Source organism: Mixophyes fleayi, chromosome 11 (assembly GCF_038048845.1).
Source record: "Mixophyes fleayi isolate aMixFle1 chromosome 11, aMixFle1.hap1, whole genome shotgun sequence".
NCBI classification, from domain to species: Eukaryota; Metazoa; Chordata; class Amphibia; order Anura; family Limnodynastidae; genus Mixophyes; species Mixophyes fleayi.
The window spans coordinates 14,983,743-15,007,798 of record NC_134412.1 but is presented as its reverse complement, the minus strand read 5'-3'; the positions used below and the strand labels follow the sequence as shown (position 1 = coordinate 15,007,798).

Below are 24,056 nucleotides of genomic sequence, written 5' to 3'. Positions count from 1 at the left end.
TGGAGCCATTAAATTCACTGAGAAACAGCAACGTCATCCCTCAGTGATGTCCTTGGTTCCCAGTGCATTCCCAAAATGGCTACCGTCACGAGACGTCTGGTGAACGTTAGCATTAATTGCACTTAGTACGTAGGAAGATTATACTTCTGCCATAGGTTCAACCTACAAATCATTTTTATTCCCATCAGCAATTCATATAGAGAACAGCTAAATACTGATCTTAAGGAGATGCTCAGTCCTGTCACTGACAAATACTAATTTAAAGATAATTACGCCAAGTAATTTTATAGAAAACCATAAGTTTATAGTTATGACTGATCTCCAGGCTTGCAACTGAGGAAGTAAGCAAAATACAAACTAACCAATATTTAAATGCATATATATGAGATAAAGGCTTGTGGGTTGATTTACTAAACCTTATAAAAAAAAAGGTGGCGGTGTTGCTCATAGCAACTAATCATATTTAGTACATTCTAGAAAATGATAGCTAGAATATGAATGGTTGCTATGGGCAACGCATCCACTTTTCTTTTCGGACGGTTTAGTAAACCTACCCTTTGGTCTCTACGCACATTACATACACATAATTACAAGGTCCATATTATGGGCAAACATTAAACACTAAATGCTAGAGTTACATGTCCCTTTAATATAAGTTGTCAAGGCAACTTCCAATGTTATAGAATTAGCTGCCAACGTATCCCTATAAACACTAAAAAAAACAATAAAATGTTATATGCAACACCTATGAATAAATAAAGTTTACAACTAATAATGCATTAAAGAAAAGAAAAGTTATAAAAATAAATACCATTTAGAGGATAATTTTCTGTCAATAGATTAAATATAAAATTTGCCACAACGGTGGGGGAGGGGGGGGGGGGGTCAAAGAGATTGTAGCTTAAAGTAGATCTGTCGATGGACACATTGGAGGCAGCCATTTCGTGGGCTGAAGTGCTTCACGTCTTGGTGACGTCACTAATTTCTAGTGAGTTAAGGAACTCCATTCTCATTGGTACAGCCCACAAACGCGTTGCGTCCACTTTGAGTAGACAAAGAACATACTGTTTGGTAGCCACGCGTTTTATATTCTATTCAGTGGTTACCTAGTCAAAAACACCCATGTAGTAATGGCAAAAGTGCTTCCCATTTCATGAAATTATATGGTTTTGGTTGTTATCCTCAGTATTCCGAAGTTCAAACCTCTCACCGGATCCGTGACCATGGTGAAATGCTAGGATCGTCAGCGGCAGAGCACCGAGAAGCGTGCAGAGGTGGTTTCTAAAAGTGTTGCCCAATTACAAATGTTGTACCGGGTAACATCGTCCTTAAGTCTAAATCGCATGTGATTTTTCCCCCCCCCCTACTGGAATCCAGTCAACCATCATGATAATATATCAGAAATAGAGCCAACCGTTTGGAGTGGTTAGATATCATCAATCTAATTTAAATAATTCAGTTACTACCTGAAAAGCATATAGATTAAGTCCCAAGACGGCTCCGCCAGAACATACTCATGAAGGCCTTTGCCGTTAAAAAGTATTACTCTGCCTTTTCCATTTAGATGGGTATAGCATATGCAATTTATTGGGGTTATTTTTCATGCTGTGTGTATACAGCACTCCTCTCCTCTTCTGTACCCGAATTTCTGGGGTCCATTAACTCTTGGTTTGGTCTCCAGCAGAACTGTATTCCGTGAGGGGGAGGGTTCACCTTGGCGTGCTGCTTCTTGTGGACCGCAAGGTAGCCCTGATGAAGAAAGCTGTCTCCGCACTCTAGGCAACTGTACAGAGGCTGCAGATCATGGGACTTCTGGTGAGCAACCAGATTAGACATGAGGTTATAGCGCCTTGGGCATTCTGTGCATTTGTAAGTGCGCTTGCCTCTTGGGATTATTCTTTTTTCCCTTACTGCGTCACTCGATTCTGTTTTCCGAGGACGACCTCTAGCCCTGGGTGCTGCATATTCGGCGCTTTGACTAGCATCCATGGTAATCCCCTGCCCTACGTGGCTCTTCAAATGATACAAGAGGTTTGACTGTTGGCGAAACCGTTTTCCACAGCACTGGCAAGCATAGGGCATCTCTCCGGTGTGAGTGCGCAAGTGGATCATCAAGCTGGTGCGCTGACTGAACCGACGGTTGCACTCGTGGCAATGGTATGTCCGCTCTCCAGAGTGGATGCGTTGGTGAACCAACAGGTTTGATTGGTGAGTAAATATTTTGTCACAGGCAGAACAGAGAAACTCCCCTTTTGCTCCCTCTTGTGGAGATGCGGTTTCGTTCTTAGAATTTGCTTCCAAGTGCACCCAAGGATGTGCCTGCTCAGCGGCAGTCTCCACGTCAGAGCCCATGCTAGCTTCCGCCACAGACTCTAGTCTAGGAATCAATGGAGCGTTTGGCAAGTTCTCTGCTGTACAATTTAGCTGCCCTTGAACCGTGTTCGTCTTTATATGATAAAGTAGGTTAGACTGTTGTCGGAAACGTCTTCTACACTGCAGACAAGAGTACGGCATCTCACCCGTATGAGTCCTTAAGTGCACCATCAGGCTGGTGCGCTGACTAAACTGTTTCCCACACTCTAGGCAACGATAAGTCTTATCTCCTGAGTGGATGCGTTCATGGACTAAGAGGTTAGACTTGTGATTAAAGGTCTTAAAGCAGCTGCTGCACTTGTATGTCCTTTCAGCTGATGTCCGAGATCCATTTACCTCTAGGCTATCAGTAACACTCTCAGTAGTAGAGGGCATATCACCTAGATGTATGGTCTGAGGTCCCTGGAAGAGCTGCCCATTTTGATGCATCTGGTTTCCTGAAAATGGAAGAAAACCCAACCGTGTCTGGACAGCGCTTGGGGACTGAATCATTCCGATATCCTGATGGTTTTTCCCGTTTTGCTGTTCTTTGTTTGTGTCCTTCCGAGGGTGAGACATCTCTTCATCTCCAAGAACATCCTCGTGATTCTTGAGATGTTGGATCAAATTTGACTGCTGTCTGAATCTCTTCTCGCAAACCCAACACTGGAAGGGCTTTTCCCCAGTGTGAATACGCAAATGGACAATTAAGTTTGACTTATTGTTAAAATGCCGGGGGCACTTCCAACATTTATGTATGGCTTTCCCTGCCAAGGAAGTCCCTTGTCCTTGCCCTAACCAAGTGATTTTTCTTGGCCTCCCTCTTCCCAGAACTTGAAAAGGACCCTTTACATGTCCTCCTCCCTCTGCAGTGTGACTTCCCACCCTTTGATAAGTAGCGCTGTACCCGGGTTGAGGGATAAGGTTTGATTCTAAAGTGTTCAACATCCCAGACACATTACTGCCTTCTGCTCGAGCTGGTAGCTTGAAATGTTGCGGAGGATAACTATCATGTTCTTGACGAGGAGACAACATGTTTTCAGTGTATGTATGTGGGAGACCCCTATTGATGGGGTACGGGACCTGAATTTCTCTACAATGCATGATAGGACTTGACTGCTCCCCGTGAAGCTTTTGGTGCAACAGGAGGCTATGAGAACTAGGAAACCATTTTGAGCATTGAGTGCATTGGTACGCCCTGACCTGGTTTTCTTCAATCCTTCCCCCACCAATGTTGACCAAGTGTGTATTATCCCGCTCTACATACTGACCAGATGGTCCAATTAACTGCCCAGGCAGCTTTACAGTCTGTTCGTTTTCTGTCCCCACGTCTACTTTCATTTCAGTTGGCACCGCATGGCTTTTCATGTGATAGAGTAGATTCGACTGTTGGCGAAAACTCTTCCCGCATTGCAGGCAGGAATACGGCATCTCTCCGGTGTGCCCTCTTAGGTGGACCATCAAGCTAGTCCTCCTGCTAAAATGTTTGCCACATTCCTGGCAACGGTACGATCGGTCTCCAGTATGTATGCGTTGATGGACCATTAGGTTGGACTGGTGCGTAAATCGCTTAAAACAGTGTCCACAGACATAGGGTCTTTTACATGACGCAGGATCTTCTCCTTTATCACTTTTAACAAATGGGACCTTGTTGCCCCACACTTCATTACTGGATTCATCCCCCTCTGATATGAGGTACATGAAAGGAATGCCTGGAGCTGTGTTTTCTTCACTCCAGTCTACCCCATCAAGTTCATCTACTCTTTGGTGGCTCTTCATGTGGTGGGTAAGATTAGACTGTTGACGGAAGCTCCTATTACACTTGTTACAGGGAAATGGCGCTTCTCCAGTGTGAGTCCGCAAGTGGACCGTGAGACTTGTGCGCTGGTTAAATTTCCTCCTACAAACATGACAGGAGAATGGCTTCTCGCCAGTGTGTATACGCAGGTGTGTGACCAGTGAAGACTGTTTGCAGAAGGTCTTATCACACACAATACATCGATATCTTCTCCACTCCAACACGGGCTGTTGCTGCTGTTCTGGACGCACCTGTTCATTCCCAATGCCCTGGAACTTCTCCTGGTTGTGGGTCTCCTGATGCTGCAAAAGTTCAGAGAGATCTTGAAAAACAAAACTGCAGAAAGAGCACTGGAATAAGCCCCAGAACCTTTGGTTTGGCTGTTCTGTAGAACCAGAATCCTTTCTTTTATTAGTCTCCACAGTTTTGGATTGTTGACCAAGATTAGACCATCCATGGGGCCTGCAAATCACTACATCATCTTTTTCGAGTTTACCAAAATGGATTGGCATTGGAGTGACTCCGTGTAGTACTGGCTGTGCACTAGTATCCTCCGCTGTCCCGGTAATCTTTGCACCTACTGCTGCTTGGTCCGCAATGTTGTCTTCTCTGCTTCTCCCTTTCTCTAAGAGAGGCAATGTTGCTGATGAACTTTGTCCAGAGGGATAGCTATATTCAATGGTGGCACCGCCCGACTGACACGCTGGTTCAGTCGGCATCAGTTGATGAACTGGTTTTTCTCCCCAACGCTGTTCGTGGTCATTGACTTCACGGACGATAAGAGTAGTTTGGGAGTTTTGTGAAGCGGTCTGGTCTTCAGGCAGTTTTCCAACTAGAGGAGCAAATGACCTGGGTTCTTCCGTTCCACTGGACCAACATTCTGGAACTGAGAAGAGAAGCAATACATAAATATATTAGAGGAACATAGTGTATAGTAGTCATGGCTCCACTAATGTATTATTTTTCTACTTTAACATTCAGTTTATTGCTACACCTGCGCCAACCGCAGATAGTGTATATAGGGCAGCCCGACATATAATTGCGCAAGGTGGAGGTTTTCTTCATCAATATTTAATGCTGTAGCACAGTGGTTCCCAAACTTTTACAGTTCGCGGCACCCTTAGAGTCTCCAAATTTTTTCAAGGCACCCCTCCAAAATAATTATTAAGCAGTCCTGTTTTAGAAGTAGTTGGGTCAAAAAATTGTAATAAGTATTTAGGTCAGGACAGAAATACTTATTTAGTTGTATGCAAAAATGTCCCCTCTGCATCCAGACACACATTCCCCTCTGCATCCAGACACACTGCCCCCTCTGCATCCAGACACACTGCCCCCTCTGCATCCAGACACACTGCCCTCTCTCACACTGCCCCCTCCTCTGCTCTGTCCCCCTCTTCTGCCCTCTCTCACGCTGTCCTCCCTCACGATGTCCCCCTCGTCTGCCCTCTCTCACGCGGTCCCCTCCTCTGCCCTCACTCACGCTGTCCTCCTCCTCTGCCCTCTCTCACGCTGTCCCCTTCTCTGCCCTCTCTCGCGCTGTCCCCCTCCTCTGCCCTCTCACACGCTGTCCCCTCTCACACTGTCCCCCTCCACTGCCCTCTCTCACGCTGTGTCCCCCTCCACTGCCCTCTCTCACGCTGTGTCCCCCTCCACTGCCCTCTCTCACGCTGTGTCCCCCTCCACTGCCCTCTCTCACGCTGTGTCCCCCTACACTGCCCTCTCTCACGCTGTGTCCCCCTCCACTGTCCCTCTCACGCTGTGTCCCCCTCCACTGTCCCTCTCACGCTGTGTCCCCCTCCACTGTCCCTCTCACGCTGTGTCCCCCTCCACTGTCCCTCTCACGCTGTGTCCCCCTCCACTGTCCCCCTCCTCTGTCCCGCTGACCCCCGCCACGCTGTCCCCATCCTCTGCTCTGTCCCCCCCTTCCTTTGCTCTCTGTCCCCCCCTTCCTTTGCTCTCTGTCCCCCCCTTCCTCTGCCCCGCTGTCCCCATCCTCTGCTCTCTGTCCGCCCTTCTCTGCCCGCTGTCACCATCCTCTGCCCTCTGTCCCCATCCTCTGCCCTCTGTCCCCATCCTCTGCCCTCTGTCCCCATCCTCTGCCCTCTGTCCCTATCCTCTGCCCTATGTGCCCCCTTCTCTGCTCTATGTGCCCGCTTCTCTGCTCTCTGTCCCCCCTTCTCTGCTCTCTGTCCCCCCTTCTCTGCCCGCTGTCCCCCCTTCTCTGCCCGCTGTCCCCCCTTCTCTGCCCGCTGTCCCCCCTTCTCTGCCTGCTGTCACCATCCTTTGCTCTCTGTCCGCCTCCTCTGCCCCGCGCCAGCCAAAAAAAAAGAAACACAGAAACTTACCAATCCGCCGGGCGCCAGGACCCAGCAGCCGCCTCTCTCCCGCAGCAGCTTGTCACTGAAGTCATTCAGTGACAGCTGCGGGAGAGAGGAGGCTGCTGGGTCCTGGCGCCCGGCGGATTGGTAAGTTTCTGTGTTCTTTCTTTTTTTTATGTCTGGCCCGCGGCACCCCAGTGACAGCGTTGCGGCACCCCTGGGAGCCGTGGCGCACACTTTGGGAACCGCCGCTGTAGGATAATAAATAATTGGGTTAAGACTAATTATAGTATAGTGCAGGGGTCGGCAACGCGTGCCGGGGTTGTCACGCCGCCCCCTGAGTCCTGGCACGCCGGCCGCCTGACTGTTCTAAATGCACAGCAGTTCAGCTCTTCTCCGGCTGTCATTCCGTCCCCGACACTAAATTGCTGCGCAAGCGCAACAGCTCAGCACTTCTCCGGCTGTAAAAATGACAGCCGGAGAAGAGCTGAACTGCTTGCGCAGCAGTTCAGTGTCGGCTGCACAGTTCCTGCGGACCGTTTCACGCCTGGAACAGGTAAGTATAAAATGAGATAATTTTGTATTCATTTTTTTTAGGCAATTCTGAGGCCATAAGAGTCATTGGGGGCATTACTGTGGCATAAAAGATAATGGGGACATTACTGTGGCATAAAATGTATTGGGGGCAACTGTGGCATAAAATGTATTGTGGGCAACTGTGGCATACTATGTGTTTCTGTGGGCAACTGTGGCATACTATGTGTTTCTGTGGGCAACTGTGGCATATTATGTGTTTTTGTGGGCAACTGTGGCATATTATGTGTTTCTGTGGGCAACTGTGGCATATTATCTGTTTCTGTGGGCAACTGTGGCATATTATGTGTTTTTGTGGGCAACTGTGGCATAGTATGTGTTTCTGTGGGCAACTGTGGCATATTATATGTTTTTGTGGGCAACTGTGGCATACTATGTGTTTCTGGGGCAACTGTGGCATACTATCTGTTTCTGTGGGCAACTGTGGCATACTATCTGTTTCTGTGGGCAACTGTGGCATACTATGTGTTTCTGTGGGCAACTGTGGCATACTATGTGTTTCTGTGGGCAACTGTGGCATACTATGTGTTTCTGTGGGCAACTGTGGCATATTATGTGTTTCTGTGGGCAACTGTGGCATACTATGTGTTTCTGTGGGCAACTGTGGCATATTATGTGTTTTTGTGGGCAACTGTGGCATACTATGTGTTTCTGTGGGCAACTGTGGCATACTATCTGTTTCTGTGGGCAACTGTGGCATATTATGTGTTTTTGTGGGCAACTGTGGCATACTATGTGTTTTTGTGGGCAACTGTGGCATAGTATGTGTTTCTGTGGGCAACTGTGGCATATTATATGTTTTTGTGGGCAACTGTGGCATACTATGTGTTTCTGGGGCAACTGTGGCATACTATCTGTTTCTGTGGGCAACTGTGGCATACTATCTGTTTCTGTGGGCAACTGTGGCATACTATGTGTTTCTGTGGGCAACTGTGGCATACTATCTGTTTCTGTGGGCAACTGTGGCATATTATGTTTTTGTGGGCAACTGTGGCATACTATGTGTTTCTGGGGGCAACTGTGGCATATTATATGTTTTTGTGGGCAACTGTGGCATATTATGTGTTTCTGGGGGCAACTGTGGAATATTATGTATTTATGGGGGCAACTGTGAAATACTATATATTTCTGGGGGCAACTGTGGCATACTATGTGTTTCTGTGGGCAACTGTGGCAAACTATGAATTGGGGGCACAACTATGTGGCATAAGATTAATTGGGGGCACAATTATGAGGTATGATGTGAACTGGGGCACTACTGTGCGACATAACGTTTTTTTTTTGCTGGTCCCTTACTGTTAATATGATATTAGCCTCATAAAATGAGAAATAATTATATATATATAGCCGCCGAGAGGGGAGGGGGCGGCTACAAATTGCCTGGGCCTGCTTGGTGGCCCGAGTCCCCTCTGGAAAACTATTTTTGAAAAAAAATATATATATATTTTAAAAGTACTTTTTTTAAAAAATTGTTATTGAGTGCAGGGGGATCGGTAGTGGCTAAATCCCCTTCAGCTCAGGTACCTTCAGACGCCAGGTCATGTGACTGCAGTGGTCACATGGTACTCGGCGGGCTGCTGGATATCTTCCCATGCTGTGCAGTGGAGAATAAGGTAAGTGATGGAGAGGGGGCATTTGTGACGAAAGGTGATGGAGAGGGGCATGTGCCACTAAAGGCGCTGGGCAGGGGGGGGGCAAGTGTGATTAAAGCATGTGGGCAGAGGAGACATATGTGAGCAAAGCTGCTGAGCAAGGGTGCATGTGTGAGTAATGCATTTTTCTGTAAGAGGGTGACCTGGTGCTTTTCACCTGCTAGACTTCCCACCAATGATGTACTGCCACACCCCCAATTGTACAACCACCTACACGGTATATATATATATATATATATATATATATATATATATATATATATATATACATACATACATACATACATACATACATACATACATACACACACACACCTGGCACACCTGGCCTTGACTATTTTTTAGCCAGCACTCCGATAGAAAAAGGTTGCCATCCCCTGGTATAGTGCTTCATATATCGGTCTCTCTGTATTTTAGTGAAACCAACTCGTTGACTAGAGGGAACAGATCTGATATTAAGATAAGCGTCTTCTACACAGAATGTCTAGATCAGGGGTCAGGGAACTTTTTTACCTTTTACTCCCAAATATATTTGGATACGCCGACGTTACCCCCTTGATTTGAAAGGAAGGAAATCATATATTATTAATTATTGGAATTCAAAATTTTATTGAATCTATTCAAAATTTCTTTGAAAGCTTCAACTTCAAAACTTCAGGTTTTGGAGAAATTATGTTGCTTCATTTTTGATACGAGAGCATCAATATTCGATTTCGATTTCAAAATCGATTTCTCTGCTTTGTTTTTATGTTCGTTAGAGTGGAAAATCCTTGTTCGCAAAGGTAGGTTGTTGCAAAAGGCAGCAACTTTTTGACTGCCTCCTCATGTGCAATTTTGAATGCCTTTGCAGCTGTTGACATCCAAAAGTATGATAGATCTGCTTTGCTTTCAAATGCAATACGTGCTTCATTATTACATCGAAGCTCAAGAAGTGCCTCTGCCAACTCTTGAGGCTCTTCTGGTACAACAGCAATTTCACATTTAAAGGGGTCTACAATCCAACTGACAGCATGTGAATCGGCAGCATTACCCCCAGGAATTTCATTTTTCCCCATTTGGGGTAATTTACCCCTGTTCCCTGACCACTGGTCTAGATAAATGAACAACGGGATATAACAATGAAAGCAACACCTGTTATTCAATTAACAACACTACTTCACTCGATATAACTGCCAGATCAAGCGTGTTTTACACACAATGCAGTTAGACATTTTGTGGGCTTAACAAATATTTATCCCATCAGTTCACCAAGAACCAGATTATATCCTACTTAACTACTAAATTACATTATCATGAATATAGGTACAGATCTAGGCCGCTTCCACTGGGTGTAGGTGACAGGGCTACTGTAATACTATATTATAGGCTATCGCTGGATCCTTACTTTCCACTCGGCTTGCCCTGGCTTGATTGTTTTCCTGACCAAACGGTTCTTCTGCATTTTCCATTATTGATAGAACATCCGATTTGGACATCTAGATATCTGGAAAAAATATAAATGATCAATAGTTACTTAGAAAGCCTTGAAGAGATTTATTCTAGAATGACGTCATTCATTTTTGTTCTGTCTGGTCTATAACAATGGTAAAGGGTGTAGGTAGAATCAAAACATTGCAGATTTCAAGTGATCATTAGATACAAAAGCGATTAAAATGTTCTTGTCACCGACACAATGGGCGGGCGGCCATTTTGCGGGTTGAGCCGACATTCAACACAATGGGTCATATCAATCATCAACATCATCATCAACATTTATTTATATAGCGCCAGCAAATTCCGTAGCGCTTTATAATTGGGAACAAACATTATCAAGAGCGTGCTTACCCCAGATTCAAATTAAAACGCATTTTATGATGCGCTTGGATATGAATACTGGTGGAACTACTCTCAAGTTCCGTGCTTTTTTTTTTTAAAACCACAAGTTGTGTTCGGACTTGAATCAGTATCTTAGCGTCTAAATACATCTTTATGCACATCAGCAAATTCTGTAATTGTATATAACTGGTCTAGATCGCTGTTTCTCAAACTTCTTTTGAAACACTTAATGGGTTTCTTTGCCTTACTTTCCTAATGCCCGATGGCTGAAATGTCAAATGAAATTGCAGTTTTAAGAAATTCAGGAAAACTGGAGAACCATCCGGGAAGACCAGACATATCTAATTACTCTGATTACTGAAATACAGAAAATGTACACACTATGGGCCTCATTTACAGTTAGACACAAGTCCATTTAGAGTTAGACACAAGTCCATTTCGAGTTAGACACAAGTCCATTTCGAGTTAGACACAAGTCCATTTCGAGTTAAACTATGGGCCTCATTTAAAGTTAGGCATGAAGTCCATTTGTGGGGCGTAAATACACACATTTCCGTACTACCAACGCATACCAAAATGCATCTGTATTTACGTTTCAGCATATCTTACACTTCCAGCCCCTTACACTTATATCAGGAACGTATCACCTCTGCGTTCCAAATTATATCTTTCCAGACATCCACATCTATTTTTTTTCTTTTGGCGAGGGGCGGGAAACAACTTGATCCCAATGGATGCACATATTTACTGATTAAATAGGGACTAGTGCTCTCGTGATCAGACACACTTTCACAGTAGGATAATGTACCTCTGACACTCAATAACATTGACAGGAACGCTCTCTAGGAAAATAAAATAGTCACGGTCAAGAGAAGACAAACAATGTCTACTGTATTTAAATGTGAACTCTACACGCAGAACTGAAACCATAAAAGAAACTTGAAGTCCTGCATAATATGTTTATGCATAAATCACATAGTATGAAGTATAAAGACTGGTTGCATCTTAGTGCATAACAGTATTTTATTCCAATACTGCTTCTTTAAGAACAATTAACATCCCAGAGAAAACAGTAAATAGCTGATCTTTCCTATGTCCTCTCACCAGACCATCAGCACCAGAGGCTACGTCAGAACTTACGTCACGCCCTGTTTAATGGCTATTAAAGAGGCGGTCTTAGAATAAATGGTTTTCATGCACTAGGAGTCGTCCCCTCTTTATTCGTTGTACAAATTCCTGACCCATGAAGACTGGGAAACAATGGGGCTCCATTTGAAGTGTAGTAAGATATCCAACTAGGACATCATCTGGACTTTTGGTGGGTTTTTAATGGACTTATATATAATTGTTTTTTGTAAATCACTAAAAAAAAAAAGTGGCACACACTGCAAATCCGTTCTATTGCAAATCACTTTGCATTTATCTAATGCAAACACAGAGTCGCTTTAACTAGGCCTAAGGCCAGATAGCAAGAGCTGGATCAAGAATGCAAGCTGCCCCAAATCATATATAATAACAATTCTACACAGTATTTCTAAATTAAATGTTCACGTGCATATAACTTCATTAAAAAGGAAACATAAAAATCTGCTTTTTCTTACAGCTAAAGCACACGTCAGAATGAATTACAGCCGTACATACACTCTGAATCTTAGGTCACACATGTTTGCAATTAACTGCTTTCTATAGAATATTCCATTATTTGCCTTTCCTAGAGGCCAAACCTGAATTGTGTTTATTTAAGCTCTCCGGTCTCCGTCTTTGTTTGATTTTTCTTTCTTTCTTTTTTATTATTACCAGACTTGATGACAGCTTTAGATCTAGAGACTAGATGTTTTAAGAGACAGGGCCACCAAAATACACAAAATATCGTGATCAGACATAATCCTGATCTGCAGGTGGAGTCATGTTCAAAGACTCTTAAACCCTTCAAGTTGTACCACCACCTCATTAAATGGTGGCAGCGTATGGCAGCAGCCCCCCAACCCACACGAGACAGAGCCAAGGGAAGGTTGTTAGATGCAGGAGGCAAATCAATTGAGATCAATCTCTGGACTGTAGTCACTGCAGGAGAACCAGTTCTGCTCTTGTAGTTTCCTTTTTGGTTGTCTACAGGATTGTCGTCTCTTGGTTGAGTTGGGCACCTGCGGTTCAGAACCATCTGATGAATCAGAGAGGGTGGAAGGACCAGTCTGTACCAGTCTCTTAATCCTAGGGCAACCTTCTACCTTCTCCTCTGGCCCACTTAACCAGGAAGATCTACTGCCTTCACAGGCGGTCCAACAGACTGAGCACTGCTACAGTCAGAAACTAGACCTGCAAGGTCTAACCCTGCACCCATAACACCAGATCCAGATTATGCACCGATACAACCAGCACCTGTTCCAGGTCATACTCAAATTATGGACACAAGCGTCACGTCAATAACATGTTGTCGCAGGACCGTTTCTACAAACTCTCCGTCTGCGGCTGTCACCAACATAATGATAGGATCCTGGCCCCCACAAGATCAACACACTCTTATCCTGAACTATTCTGTTACTGTCAACATTCCAATGATCTGATTGGCTACAGGTTGTTCCATCCTGACTAAGCAGAAGAGGAAGACAGACAATTCCTTTGTCAAGCGCACCTTCTAGAATACCAGTACAGTGAGCACAAGAAGCACCATCATCATTTATTTATAGAGCGCCAACATATTCCGTAGCGCTTTACAATTGGGGACAAATATAGTAAACTAATAAACAAACTGGGTAAAACAGACAAAGAGGTGAGAATGTCCTGTTTGCAAGCTTACAATCTATGGGACAATGGGAGTTTGACACATGAGGCTAAGGCTAAGTCTACATTTTGCATTTCGGCCCAGCCAGGCTGCAAAGGTAAAAGTGACTCATAAGCTAAATGATCCTGTCACACAACAATGTTGGTCAAGGGGTAGTTGTCTCTGTGAAATTATGTAATGGGTGGTAATAGGGTAAGGTAGTGAGGTTAAGAGGGTGGTTGAGGAATATTATAAGCTTGTCTGAAAAGGTGGGTTTTCAGAGAACGCTTGAAAGTTTGTAGACCAGAGAAGAGTCTTATTGTGCGAGGGAGAGAATTCCATAAAGTGGGTGCAGCCTGAAAAAAACATTTTTCTCAGACTTATCAGTGTTCTCTCCAGCACCTATTTCTCGAGCGCTCCACCCGGCTGTTTTTATTTACCACCCGGCTCTTAGAGCCCAACAGCGTACTATTATAATAGAATAAACCATTGTTTCTCCTATTAAAATAGGCACTATGTGAGCACTACCAGTGGTAATCGTTAAATCGAATCGTTAAAACGATTACCACAATTCCAACACCGAGAAGACCTACAAATAAAAACCGAATTTTGGAGAAAACGATTTTAATATAAACAGACTTACCTACCACCAGCAATGCTGACCGCAACTTATTCCGAATAAAGAGCTCTCCGGCACTACAATTTGACGTCATCGCGACTTCTATTAATGTTCATTTAAAGCGGCAATGACGTTTAAATGAACATTAATAGAAGTCGCAATGACATCAAATTGTAGTGCCGGAGACCTCTTCATTCGGAATAAGTTGCAGAGATGTGCAGCGTCGGTTTTCAGGTAAGTCTATTTAGATTGAAATTGTTTTTTCCCTAAATTCGGTTTTGATTCGTAGGTCTCCTCGGTGTTAGAATTTTCACTATCAAAAAACCATATCCAAAACAGCACTAGAGCCAGCAGTGTGTATTATACCACTGACCACCAATCTGACCAGTTCTGGCACGTGTGGGCAATAATCACAAACATTTTTCATTATTACTGCAAAGTATTACAACTGCCCCCATAATGCCATCCGGCTGACTACATTTTCTGGGGAGAACACTGCTTTTGCTCATACCACCCATATTGTTGGCAGAATGAATAGCACTGACATCTGACCTGTGCTTGGTTAACATTGTAATCTAGATTATGGGTGCTTCTGCAATTCCGTGTCCTGTGAGAAGTACATTATTTATTTATATACATATATATATATATATATATATATATACACACACACACATTAATGCAACCACAGGCACAGATGCACGGTTATTTAGATAAACACTACGCGTCACGACATTCATGGAGAATTCTCAGGCAGCGCATACGTGATAATGACCTCTACGTGCCTCTCTGCACTCTTTGGCCAAAACAAACTCTCTCCATCTGTATTTTCTTTTTTTTCTAAAGCATCAACGTTGGCCCGGATGTCTTCATGATCCAATAAACGAGATGAGAATTAGCAAAAAACATATCTGGTTACTATGCGTTACCAGACTGTGGGTTCTTAAAACTCTTCAAACAAATCATAGAAGTTTCCCTCTTCTGCAAAGTGAAAGCTGAAGACTGAAATTCACCTAAATCTCAGTAAAATTATAGATTTCCAGTAAGTAAATATTTTCTGTTCTCAAGTGCATCCCCATTACAGAAAGCAGAAGTACAAATACATGTATCTGAAAATGATCTTCTAAAATATATTCATGGATTCAATTCTGCTTCCAAACTACTCTCCTCCAACTTCTTCCTTTGGCTGCTCAATTCTTTCCCAGCACCCTCTATTTGAACCCGTACATAAAAATGACATATCTACTCTCTTCTTATCTTCCTACTCTCTCTCTCTATCTATCTATCTTTCCATCATTATTCAAGCACGCTGTGATTACTCCTATTCTGAAAAAAACGAAATTCTAATCTAAACCCTGTCTCAAATTACCGCCCCATCTCTCAGCTCCCATGCCCCAGCTTCTCAAGAGAATTGCCTACACTCGCCTCACACGCTTTCTTTCCGCAAACAACCTATTGGATTCTCTTCAGTCTGGCTTTCGTTCCTAACACTCCACAGAGACTGCACTGACCAAGGTTGTCAATGATCTGATGACAGTTAAAACTAAAAGTCATTACTCTCTTCTAATTCTCCTGGATCTCTCTGCTGCATTCGACACTGTTGACCACTCTCTCCTCATACAAACGCTACAATCCCTAGGTCTTGAAGGCACTGTCCTATCCTGGTTCTCATCCTACCTATCTAATCGCTCTTACAGATTTAACTTCTCTGGATCCACCTCTGCTCCGCTTCCTTTATCAGTTGATTGACAGGCATAGACGGTGGGTTCTCATTGGCTAAAAGTTTCCTCGCACCAGACATGACTCCACCAGCTGATTGGTCGAGGCTTGTCGCCTCTTTTAGCTTATCAGCTCTGGCTGAGAGGTATTTTGACAGAATTATTGTAGAACCTGCTCCAATGCAGACTATTCCTCATCGAGCAGAGGATTACGTCAAGACCCACAATTGTGTCAGGACGCCAACGCCAATTTCCAGCGGTCTCCTAACTATCCTGTAGGGATATTAGCTTTGTTTTCATTCTCCCTTTCATTTTCAGCTACTACTACTTTTTTTTTTTTAAATGTAATCACTGTGTAGTATTGCCTGATCTAAAATCCACATCAGTAATTTCGATTTTATTTTTGAATCACTGACTAGTCACTGTATAAGGTATTTAGCTATATTAGTGTGCTGTGGTGTAACTTTGTATCGTGCCTGCTAGGGCCCCGATGAACTGGCCGTAGGTTTTCGGGATCTCAGGACACTTCGTGGGTTACCTGTTGCGTTAGGAGATTAGCCGGAAAAAAAAGTAATACGATTTCCTGAGATGGGGATGGGGTAAGCTCAGCTTAGTCAAATATTTACTAGAAGACATTAGCCCCTAGGTTCCCAAGGTGTGCGCTGTGGCTCCCAGGGGTGCTGCGGTGCTGTCACAGGGGTGCTGTGGCCAGGAGGAGGGGAAAAAACAAAACCTTACCAATTTGGCGGCGCCCGGGACCCAGCATCCTCCTCCCTCCTCGTTTCTCACTGAATGTCAGTGACAAGCGGCAGGAGAGAGGATGCTGGGTCCCGGGCACCGCCAAATTGGTAACACAGAAGAAAAGACAGAAGAAATAGAAAAAAGAAGGTCAAGTATGGTAAGTAAAGAAATGGAGGGGAATGGTGATAGGAAACAGCAATGAAGGGTCGAATGAATGAAGGAGAGGGCAGAGCGAGTGGATGCGGAGGGGGGCACAGAGCGAGTGAATGCGGAGGGAGGGCACAGAGCCAGTGGATGCGCAGGGGGGGCACAGAGCCAGTGGATGCGCAGGGGGGGCACAGAGCCAGTGGATGCGCAGGGGGGGGCACAGAGCCAGTGGATGCGCAGGGGGGGGCACAGAGCCGGTCGATGCGGAGGGGGGGGCACAGAGCCGGTCGATGCGCTGGGGGGGCACAGAGCCGTGCATGCGCTGGGGGGGCACAGAGCCGTGCATGCGCTGGGGGGGCACAGAGCCGGTGCATGCGCAGGGGGGGCACAGAGCCCGGCATGCGCATGGGGGGGGCACAGAGCCGGTGGATGCACATGGGGGGGGCACAGAGCCTGTGGAGGGAGGGCACAGAGCGAGGGGGTGTGGAGGGGGGCACAGAGAGTGGACGCGGAAGGGGGTACAGAGCGAGTGGACGCGGAGGGGGGTACAGAGCGAGTGGACGCGGAGGGGGGCACAGAGCGAGTGGACGCGGAGGGGGGCACAGAGCGAGTGGACGCGGAGGGGGGCACAGAGCGAGTGGACGCGGAGGGGGGCACAGAGCGAGTGGACGCGGAGGGGGGCACAGAGCCAGTTAGCTGTAAATTATTCTTTGACAGAAATATAATTGAAAAAAATATATATAAATATTCTTTTCCCTTGGATTTATGTCTATTATTTTTGCATACAACTAAATAAGTATTTCACTCCTGACCTAAATACTTATTACATTTTTTTGACCCAACAACTTATAAAATGGGACTGCTCGGTACTTATTTTGGAGGGGTGCCTTGAAATAATTATGGAGGCACTAAGGGTGCTGCGAACTGCAAAATTTTGGGAACCACTGCAATAGAGCCTTTAATGCCCAAAGGGAGCATGTGTGGGGGGAGGGGGGCTTTAAGTGTTTTTTTTTTTTTTTTTGTGGGATAGTCCGGCCCCATGCCACAATTTGGTTTCTGGCACCGAGAACGGGGCACATAGCATTCAAATTGAATGCTTCTGTTCTCCTTCTTGGTCTGTACAGGAAGTCCTGTGACATCACTGCAGTGACATCACAAATACCTTTCCTAGTAGAGGGCATATCCGCAGAGACCCATGTCAGTTGTGGAGCCTAATCTGGGGTTTAATATAAAAAGCTTTTTGTATTTATACACTACATTAGGAAAACTCTGCAATAACGTTGCAAACCATGCAGATTACAGAATAAAATATATAATTATTAGAATTAAACTTTATGATATCTTATCTGTTATCTATATATTTTATATTTACAAACTATTATCACATTTTTGCAATACTAATAACCCACAAAATAACTCAATATTGAGCTGTGCAAGGTATACTGTACAATACTGTAATAAATTTAAAAGAAAAAAATTTTTTGCCTCCCCGTCGGGGAATCGAACCCCGGTCTCCCGCGTGACAGGCGGGGATACTTACCACTATACTAACGAGGATTAGCTGTGAGTTGACTTTCCTGCTGTCTATGTAAAGAAAGAAAAGCCTAATCACCCTGTGGGCGTTAGTTAACCCATTTCAGGGTGTGTTCGTTTGCAAACCTTTTTTTTTTTTTTTTTTTTAAAGAAACAATGTGCCTATTAGGCTTTCAATGTCAGTCTCTGCAGCCTGTCAATACAACTACATCCATTGCAGACATGATATAATACAAGCAGCTCTATTAGATCCCCAGCCCTATTGAGCTAAACACAATACAAAATTTACCTTGGTAAATAAAATGTAAAAAACAAGTTATTTCCAATTAAATGAATGCACCACAAACTGGTTTGGTCATGGAGGGGGTGAATCCATCCACCCAGGAAACGGTTAAAAAGAAAACTTGCTCAGTTTTATAATCAAGGTTTACGTTCAGTTTTGGATTAAACATCTGTGTATATTGGTTTAATACGGGAAGAAAAGCTTTCAGTTTATAAAGATAAGTAACTGCCCGTTACAAATGCAGCACTAACATCATTTATTTTATCAAACTGATTAGAAGCCGTATTTCATCAATTGTTTCGGATGCATATTGTTTACTTAGCTTTGTTTTTTTTAGTATACATTTAAAGGAAATATATATATTGGTTATAATCCAAACCCATTGCCATTGCGCAAACGCTGTCTAAATAAAACGGCCCAAGTACCCTGGAACCGAGACGCACAATTGTTCCGTTAGGCGACATAAATATAGAATCTAGAAACGGCTAAAATAAATGTTATTAGCATTGCAAAAAATAAACAGGCGAGAGGCGGCAGCTTGTCCCATGTAGCCTGAAGGGAAGCTCAGAGAGAGGGATATTTACAGCTGTAATATAAAAATAACGCTTCCACACAATACCACATAGATCATTCCACAGGCTTTCCTTACCAACCGCCTCATTTTAACCCCTTAAGCAATACAAAATCCACGCTCACAGATAGATAGATATATATATATATATATATATATATATGCACGCACATATTTTAATCAAGATAGATCCAACAGAAGGCTGTATATATTTGTGTGTCTGAATCCGAGCAGCTGAAACATTGAGGGTCCTACGGGTCAAAATGGATTTCCCTCCAAGAGCCCAGTCCGTCTGAGGTTGCCATAGTTACTACAGTCACGTGAGCGTAAGAAAACAATGGTTTTAATGCTAGGAAAACAAATAAAAAAGCAAGCAGGAAGTCAGCAAGCTTAGACATCATGGACAGTATGGGAGGAAAATGCTTTGAACGGTTTTAAAAAGACAATAAAAAAAACCAAAAAACACTTTTATGAGGATCTCGGGGCCGAGTAAACCAGAGACTCATTTTTTTTTTGAGAGGCTCATAAGTCACAAAGTTATAGCACTCTATGGTCGTTCAATGAGAGCATTCTATTCCCATCTATGGTTGGACTTTTAAAGGGTTTCTGCGCCCTCTTTGCACAATGCCCAATCGATGTATGTGCCAAGGGACCGGCCATAGGACATTTGGGGGTGGTGGGGTACAATATTCAAGTGAGCATGTAATCTAAACACAGTTGAGGGAGCCATTTTGCGGGTTGAAGTAATATCTATGAGAGCGTTGTCTTATGAAATATACTTTTAAATCAATTAGGAACCAGTACCTCATAAAAGCCACACTAGCCCTTTAATTGCTATGTAAAAGTTTAAGAGGAATCGAAACATTGATCAAGACTTAATATCATCAATTTATATAGCGCCACTAATTCCGCAGCGCTGTACAGAGAACTCACATCAGTCCCTGCGCCAATGGAGCTTACAATCTAATTTCCCCAACACACAAACACACAGACTAGGGTTAATTCTGTCACCAGCCAATTAATCTGCTAGTATGTTTTTGGAGTGTGGGAGGAAACCGGAGCACCCGGAGGAAACACACGCAAACACGGGGAGGACATACAAACTCCAACATCCTGTTCGGGAATCGAACTCATGGCCCCAGTGCACAAAATTAACACGCTATGAATGCCAGGATCTGTCAACCTACCGCCCATGTCAGCGACATAAATAATTACCGCACACTTCTAAAGACCAATGAGCGCACTTTAACGCAATGGTCTTAAATACTAGATATTCTCTTTTTATCACAAGCAGCAATATGGTATACTGCTTTCCAGTACAAGTTTCCTATTCATATACTGAATTTTAACAAAAAAAGTGTCCTGTTAGCATGAATTCCAATGGTAGTGATCAGCTTAACAAATTTTCAGTGGTTACCAAATCACATTTTGATTAAAAATAATAATTGTTTTCTGCAGGTGGAGGGGGTATGAGCTAAGACAGATTTGTAGCTACAGAAACATCTAGGGCCTGATTCATTAAGGATCTTAAATTATGCAGTTTCTTATTTCAGTCTCCTGGACAAAACCATGTTACAATGCAAGGGGTGCAAATTAGTTTTCTGTTTTGCACATAAGTTAAATACTGACTTTTTTTTTATGTAGCACACAAATATCAACTTTAAATTTCAGTGTACAAATAAGCTATCAAGTATTTGTGTGCTACATGAAAAAACAGTCAGTATTTAACTTATGTGCAAAACAGAATACTAATTTGCACCCCTTGCATTGTAACATGGTTTTGTCCAGCAGACTGAAATAAGAAATTTCTCAATTTAAGATCCTTAATGAATCAGGCCTCTAGAGAACAGAGAACGTATTATAAAAGAAAACAAGGTTACATAGGATAAAGATCAATATATATTCATTTATGACAAGTTCTTTTACAGCAATGAGACTAAAGTATGGCAAAGCATGATGGTCATCTAGTATATAATACTTTAATACTACAATACTCTGTACAGCTACATTCAATAAAACATAATGAAGAACTATTTCCGTACGTCCACATGGGATGTCAATTTGCGTCTAATCCCAGCACATTTAAACGCGTATCTTAGTACGTGTTTAGTGTACTTTGAATCATATATATTCCAAGCGTTTGGGCGGCATTCATTGTTTGCGGACACTTTACGCTCATGTCAAATGCCTGAGGCCAAAGTGTTGACTTGTTATTGCAAAGTGTTTCTATCGACTTAAATGGAAAGATAAACACATACTGAAAACCAAGGAACATACTCCTGCTCAGAAAACACAAACAGCCCTAGGTAGTTACATTCGTAGAGTGGCGCCATATATAATATTTAGTTATTAAATATGATGCAGCTTTGCTCAAAAACAGAATACAGGCGGTGTAGGATTATAGCGCATGGAGGAGGGGAGAAAGCTGGGCATGTGCCACGTGGTATTGAGTAATCTAGTTACATTGCATCCTCACCTTACATAGGCAAACCGAGGGGGGGGTTTCCTAGTGTTTGGAAACCCCCTCCCAGTATGGGAGGTGGCTGGACCCGTGTATATGATGGGGATAGAAATTGCCTGTGTATATGATGTGGATAGGAAGAGTTGGAAAGCAGCCAAGCACTGTCTAAAATTATAACCACACCCCCATGCATGATAGACACGCCCACTGGCTGCGTGGCGTGGAAACCCCTCTCTACAAATCCTGCGTTTGCCCTCGCCCTGGCGGACGGAGGCGTAAAGCAGCCAAGGGGAGACAACTATTAAAGAAAGAATGGAAATGCACCACTCTTTCCTCCATATTTCCTTAACACACACGGCTGAAAGTAGTTGAAAAGCAAAACGCTTGTGTGTACAACCCAATGGATGTCTATGCAATGTACAGACAAGTAAGCTCACATGCATTATAACCAGTATACAGAACGATTGACAAACGCACAAAATGAACGCCCCTGTGTATGAGCCCTTAAAAAGGACCTGTCTGGGGAATGTGGGATAATAATCATTGATTGGGTGGCGCTTTCATTCCCCCTACACCCTTTTCCATTTATTTCTATGCACAATCCCTCCAGGTGACATCTCTTTAAGACACAAGATGCCAGTTTGCATGGAGCTGTGCAGTAGAATTATAATTGCAGCAAACGTTGGGGGGAATTGCTATACGAAACATCAGCGTAATTAAAAAGTATCTGACACAGGGGTGGGGCTTAACAGGTCCAAATAATTGGATACCACTTCATAAAGCTCGCCCCCTATCAGGTTCTGTCCATTTTGATGATAATCCCTGCTTCTGATTTGCTAGGACAGTTTTGGAAGGCATGGGTAAGAAGTACACAACTACAATTATGGGTTTAGTTGAGGCTGGAAGCTTAAGGTTTGCTGATCAACATTTTTTTTAACCAAGTTTCTCATTGAAGCACCATAATCAAACTCTAAAAACAACGACAGGATATAGAAACATGTATAATAAGCAAGACACACTTAGTTAAAAAAAACAAACAAACAAAAAAAAGAGTGCAAAACCTTACTCATAGTAAAGGAGCAATAAACCTACAATCTAAGTTGTTTTATATTTTTTTTAAAAAAGCTACTGATAACATTTAAAAGTGTACATATTCAAGAACTTGGGATTTAGGACATTGCATTTATATTCTCTTAAACTGGGTACACATCTATGCAATCTTACTTCAGATGAGATTTCTGTAACAATTTTACCAACGACTGAAAGTCCCAACGAGCAAGCACGATTCACGCATACACACCTGCACTATTTACTGTCAGATCTGAGATCTGCATCTCTCATAACTATCTGCTGAAAAGATCATAACTCCGTACACACTCTACTGAGGAACTGTCGGTAGAAGTGTTGAACGGACGGTGCAGAGTGCGTCCACATTTCCAAATTTGCCCGACCTCGTTCCGTCATCGATTGTGATTTTTAGGAACTCTATAAAATCAAATCACACTATGTAATGTGTTTTGGTACGATAAAACATGATTGCAGCAGCGTACGCACTCTAGCAATGTCTGACCAAACGGCTGTTTATCGTATGATCTGCACCACAATTGCATAGGTGTGTATCCAGACTAAATCTAGGCACACACTACAGAAATTTCCACCAACTTTTTATGCCGAGCGATTTTACATGTGATCGATGGTCCGATCGCTCGGTCCATGGACTGCATACACACTAGCCTTGTTTAGGACGATAAAGGGGAGAGCGGACGTCCCTTTAGCGACTTTTTACAGCCATGTTGTCGTGAGCAATTACTGTAATTTCGTACTCACTGTCGTGGATCGGTCGGAAGTTTATACACACTACACAGCGGAAACGAGATTGGAACGAAAATATTAAACGGTACAACCAACCAAATGAGGCGATAATCGTCCATTTGGGCAGACTTTCAACCATCGTGTCACTGCACACACTGACCCGACTTTTGAACGAGCGGTCGTATGTCGGCTGATTGAAACGATTATTGGACGAAAACTGTATAGTGTGTACCCAGCTTAAGAAGCTCCTCCAGATCTATTGTTCTCTGCTATCAGTCATTTCAAGTCTCTGCAAAACTGCAGCCAAGTTTGCTGCGTGCATATGAATAAAAACTCCCCCCCCCAATGATCACAACTTTATGTCAAATCCTCCACCTGTCACACACAGGAGTCTGATCAGTAATACCTTCCACATAAGAAAATCAGTATTTTAGTTTTATTGCACCTTTAATGGCTCATGGGTGCATTGTTATTTCCCTATAATAATATGTGCATGCTATATAAACCCTCCCTACATTGCATGCTATCCCCCCACCACAATACAGGTAAAGTGAATTGATTTGTTTGCAACTTCCAATCAGGGAGACTGACCAGGCTGCTGGGAGCTCCCGGGACAGGGTGGGTGACACATATTGTGCAGTCTAAGGCTCATTTGCATACGGCACACTTTTAACCCCTTGATGGCCGGTGGGGGCTCTGCAACAACAACACCCTCCAGCAGCCCAGGGGTTAAGCCGAGCCTCCTCCCTTCCGTACAGAGAATTAGGCCCCGTGGATACTCACCTGGGTGCTGGGGTGCGGGGTCAGCGGTGCAGCAGAGGGGCACTGGACATTTGGGATGTGGGGGGGGGAGATAGACACAGGATGCTTTGTGCAGGGGG

The 24,056-nt window shown here is 43.7% G+C and overlaps 1 protein-coding gene and 1 non-coding gene across 2 annotated transcripts; both read right to left on the bottom strand.

Annotated features, from left to right (window-relative positions):
- Positions 1 to 629: 629 nt before the first annotated feature.
- LOC142107616 (uncharacterized) lies at positions 630 to 24,056 on the bottom strand. Its single transcript, XM_075191145.1, has 3 exons — positions 23,959 to 24,056; positions 10,099 to 10,197; positions 630 to 5,036 (listed from the first exon to the last, which is right to left on the bottom strand). The coding sequence occupies exons 2-3, from the start codon at positions 10,187 to 10,189 to the stop codon at positions 1,594 to 1,596; spliced, it is 3,534 nt and encodes a 1,177-aa protein (XP_075047246.1). The 5' UTR covers positions 10,190 to 10,197; positions 23,959 to 24,056; the 3' UTR covers positions 630 to 1,593.
- On the bottom strand, positions 18,001 to 18,072 carry TRNAD-GUC (transfer RNA aspartic acid (anticodon GUC)). Its single transcript has one exon. It is a non-coding gene; the product is annotated as a tRNA-Asp (tRNA).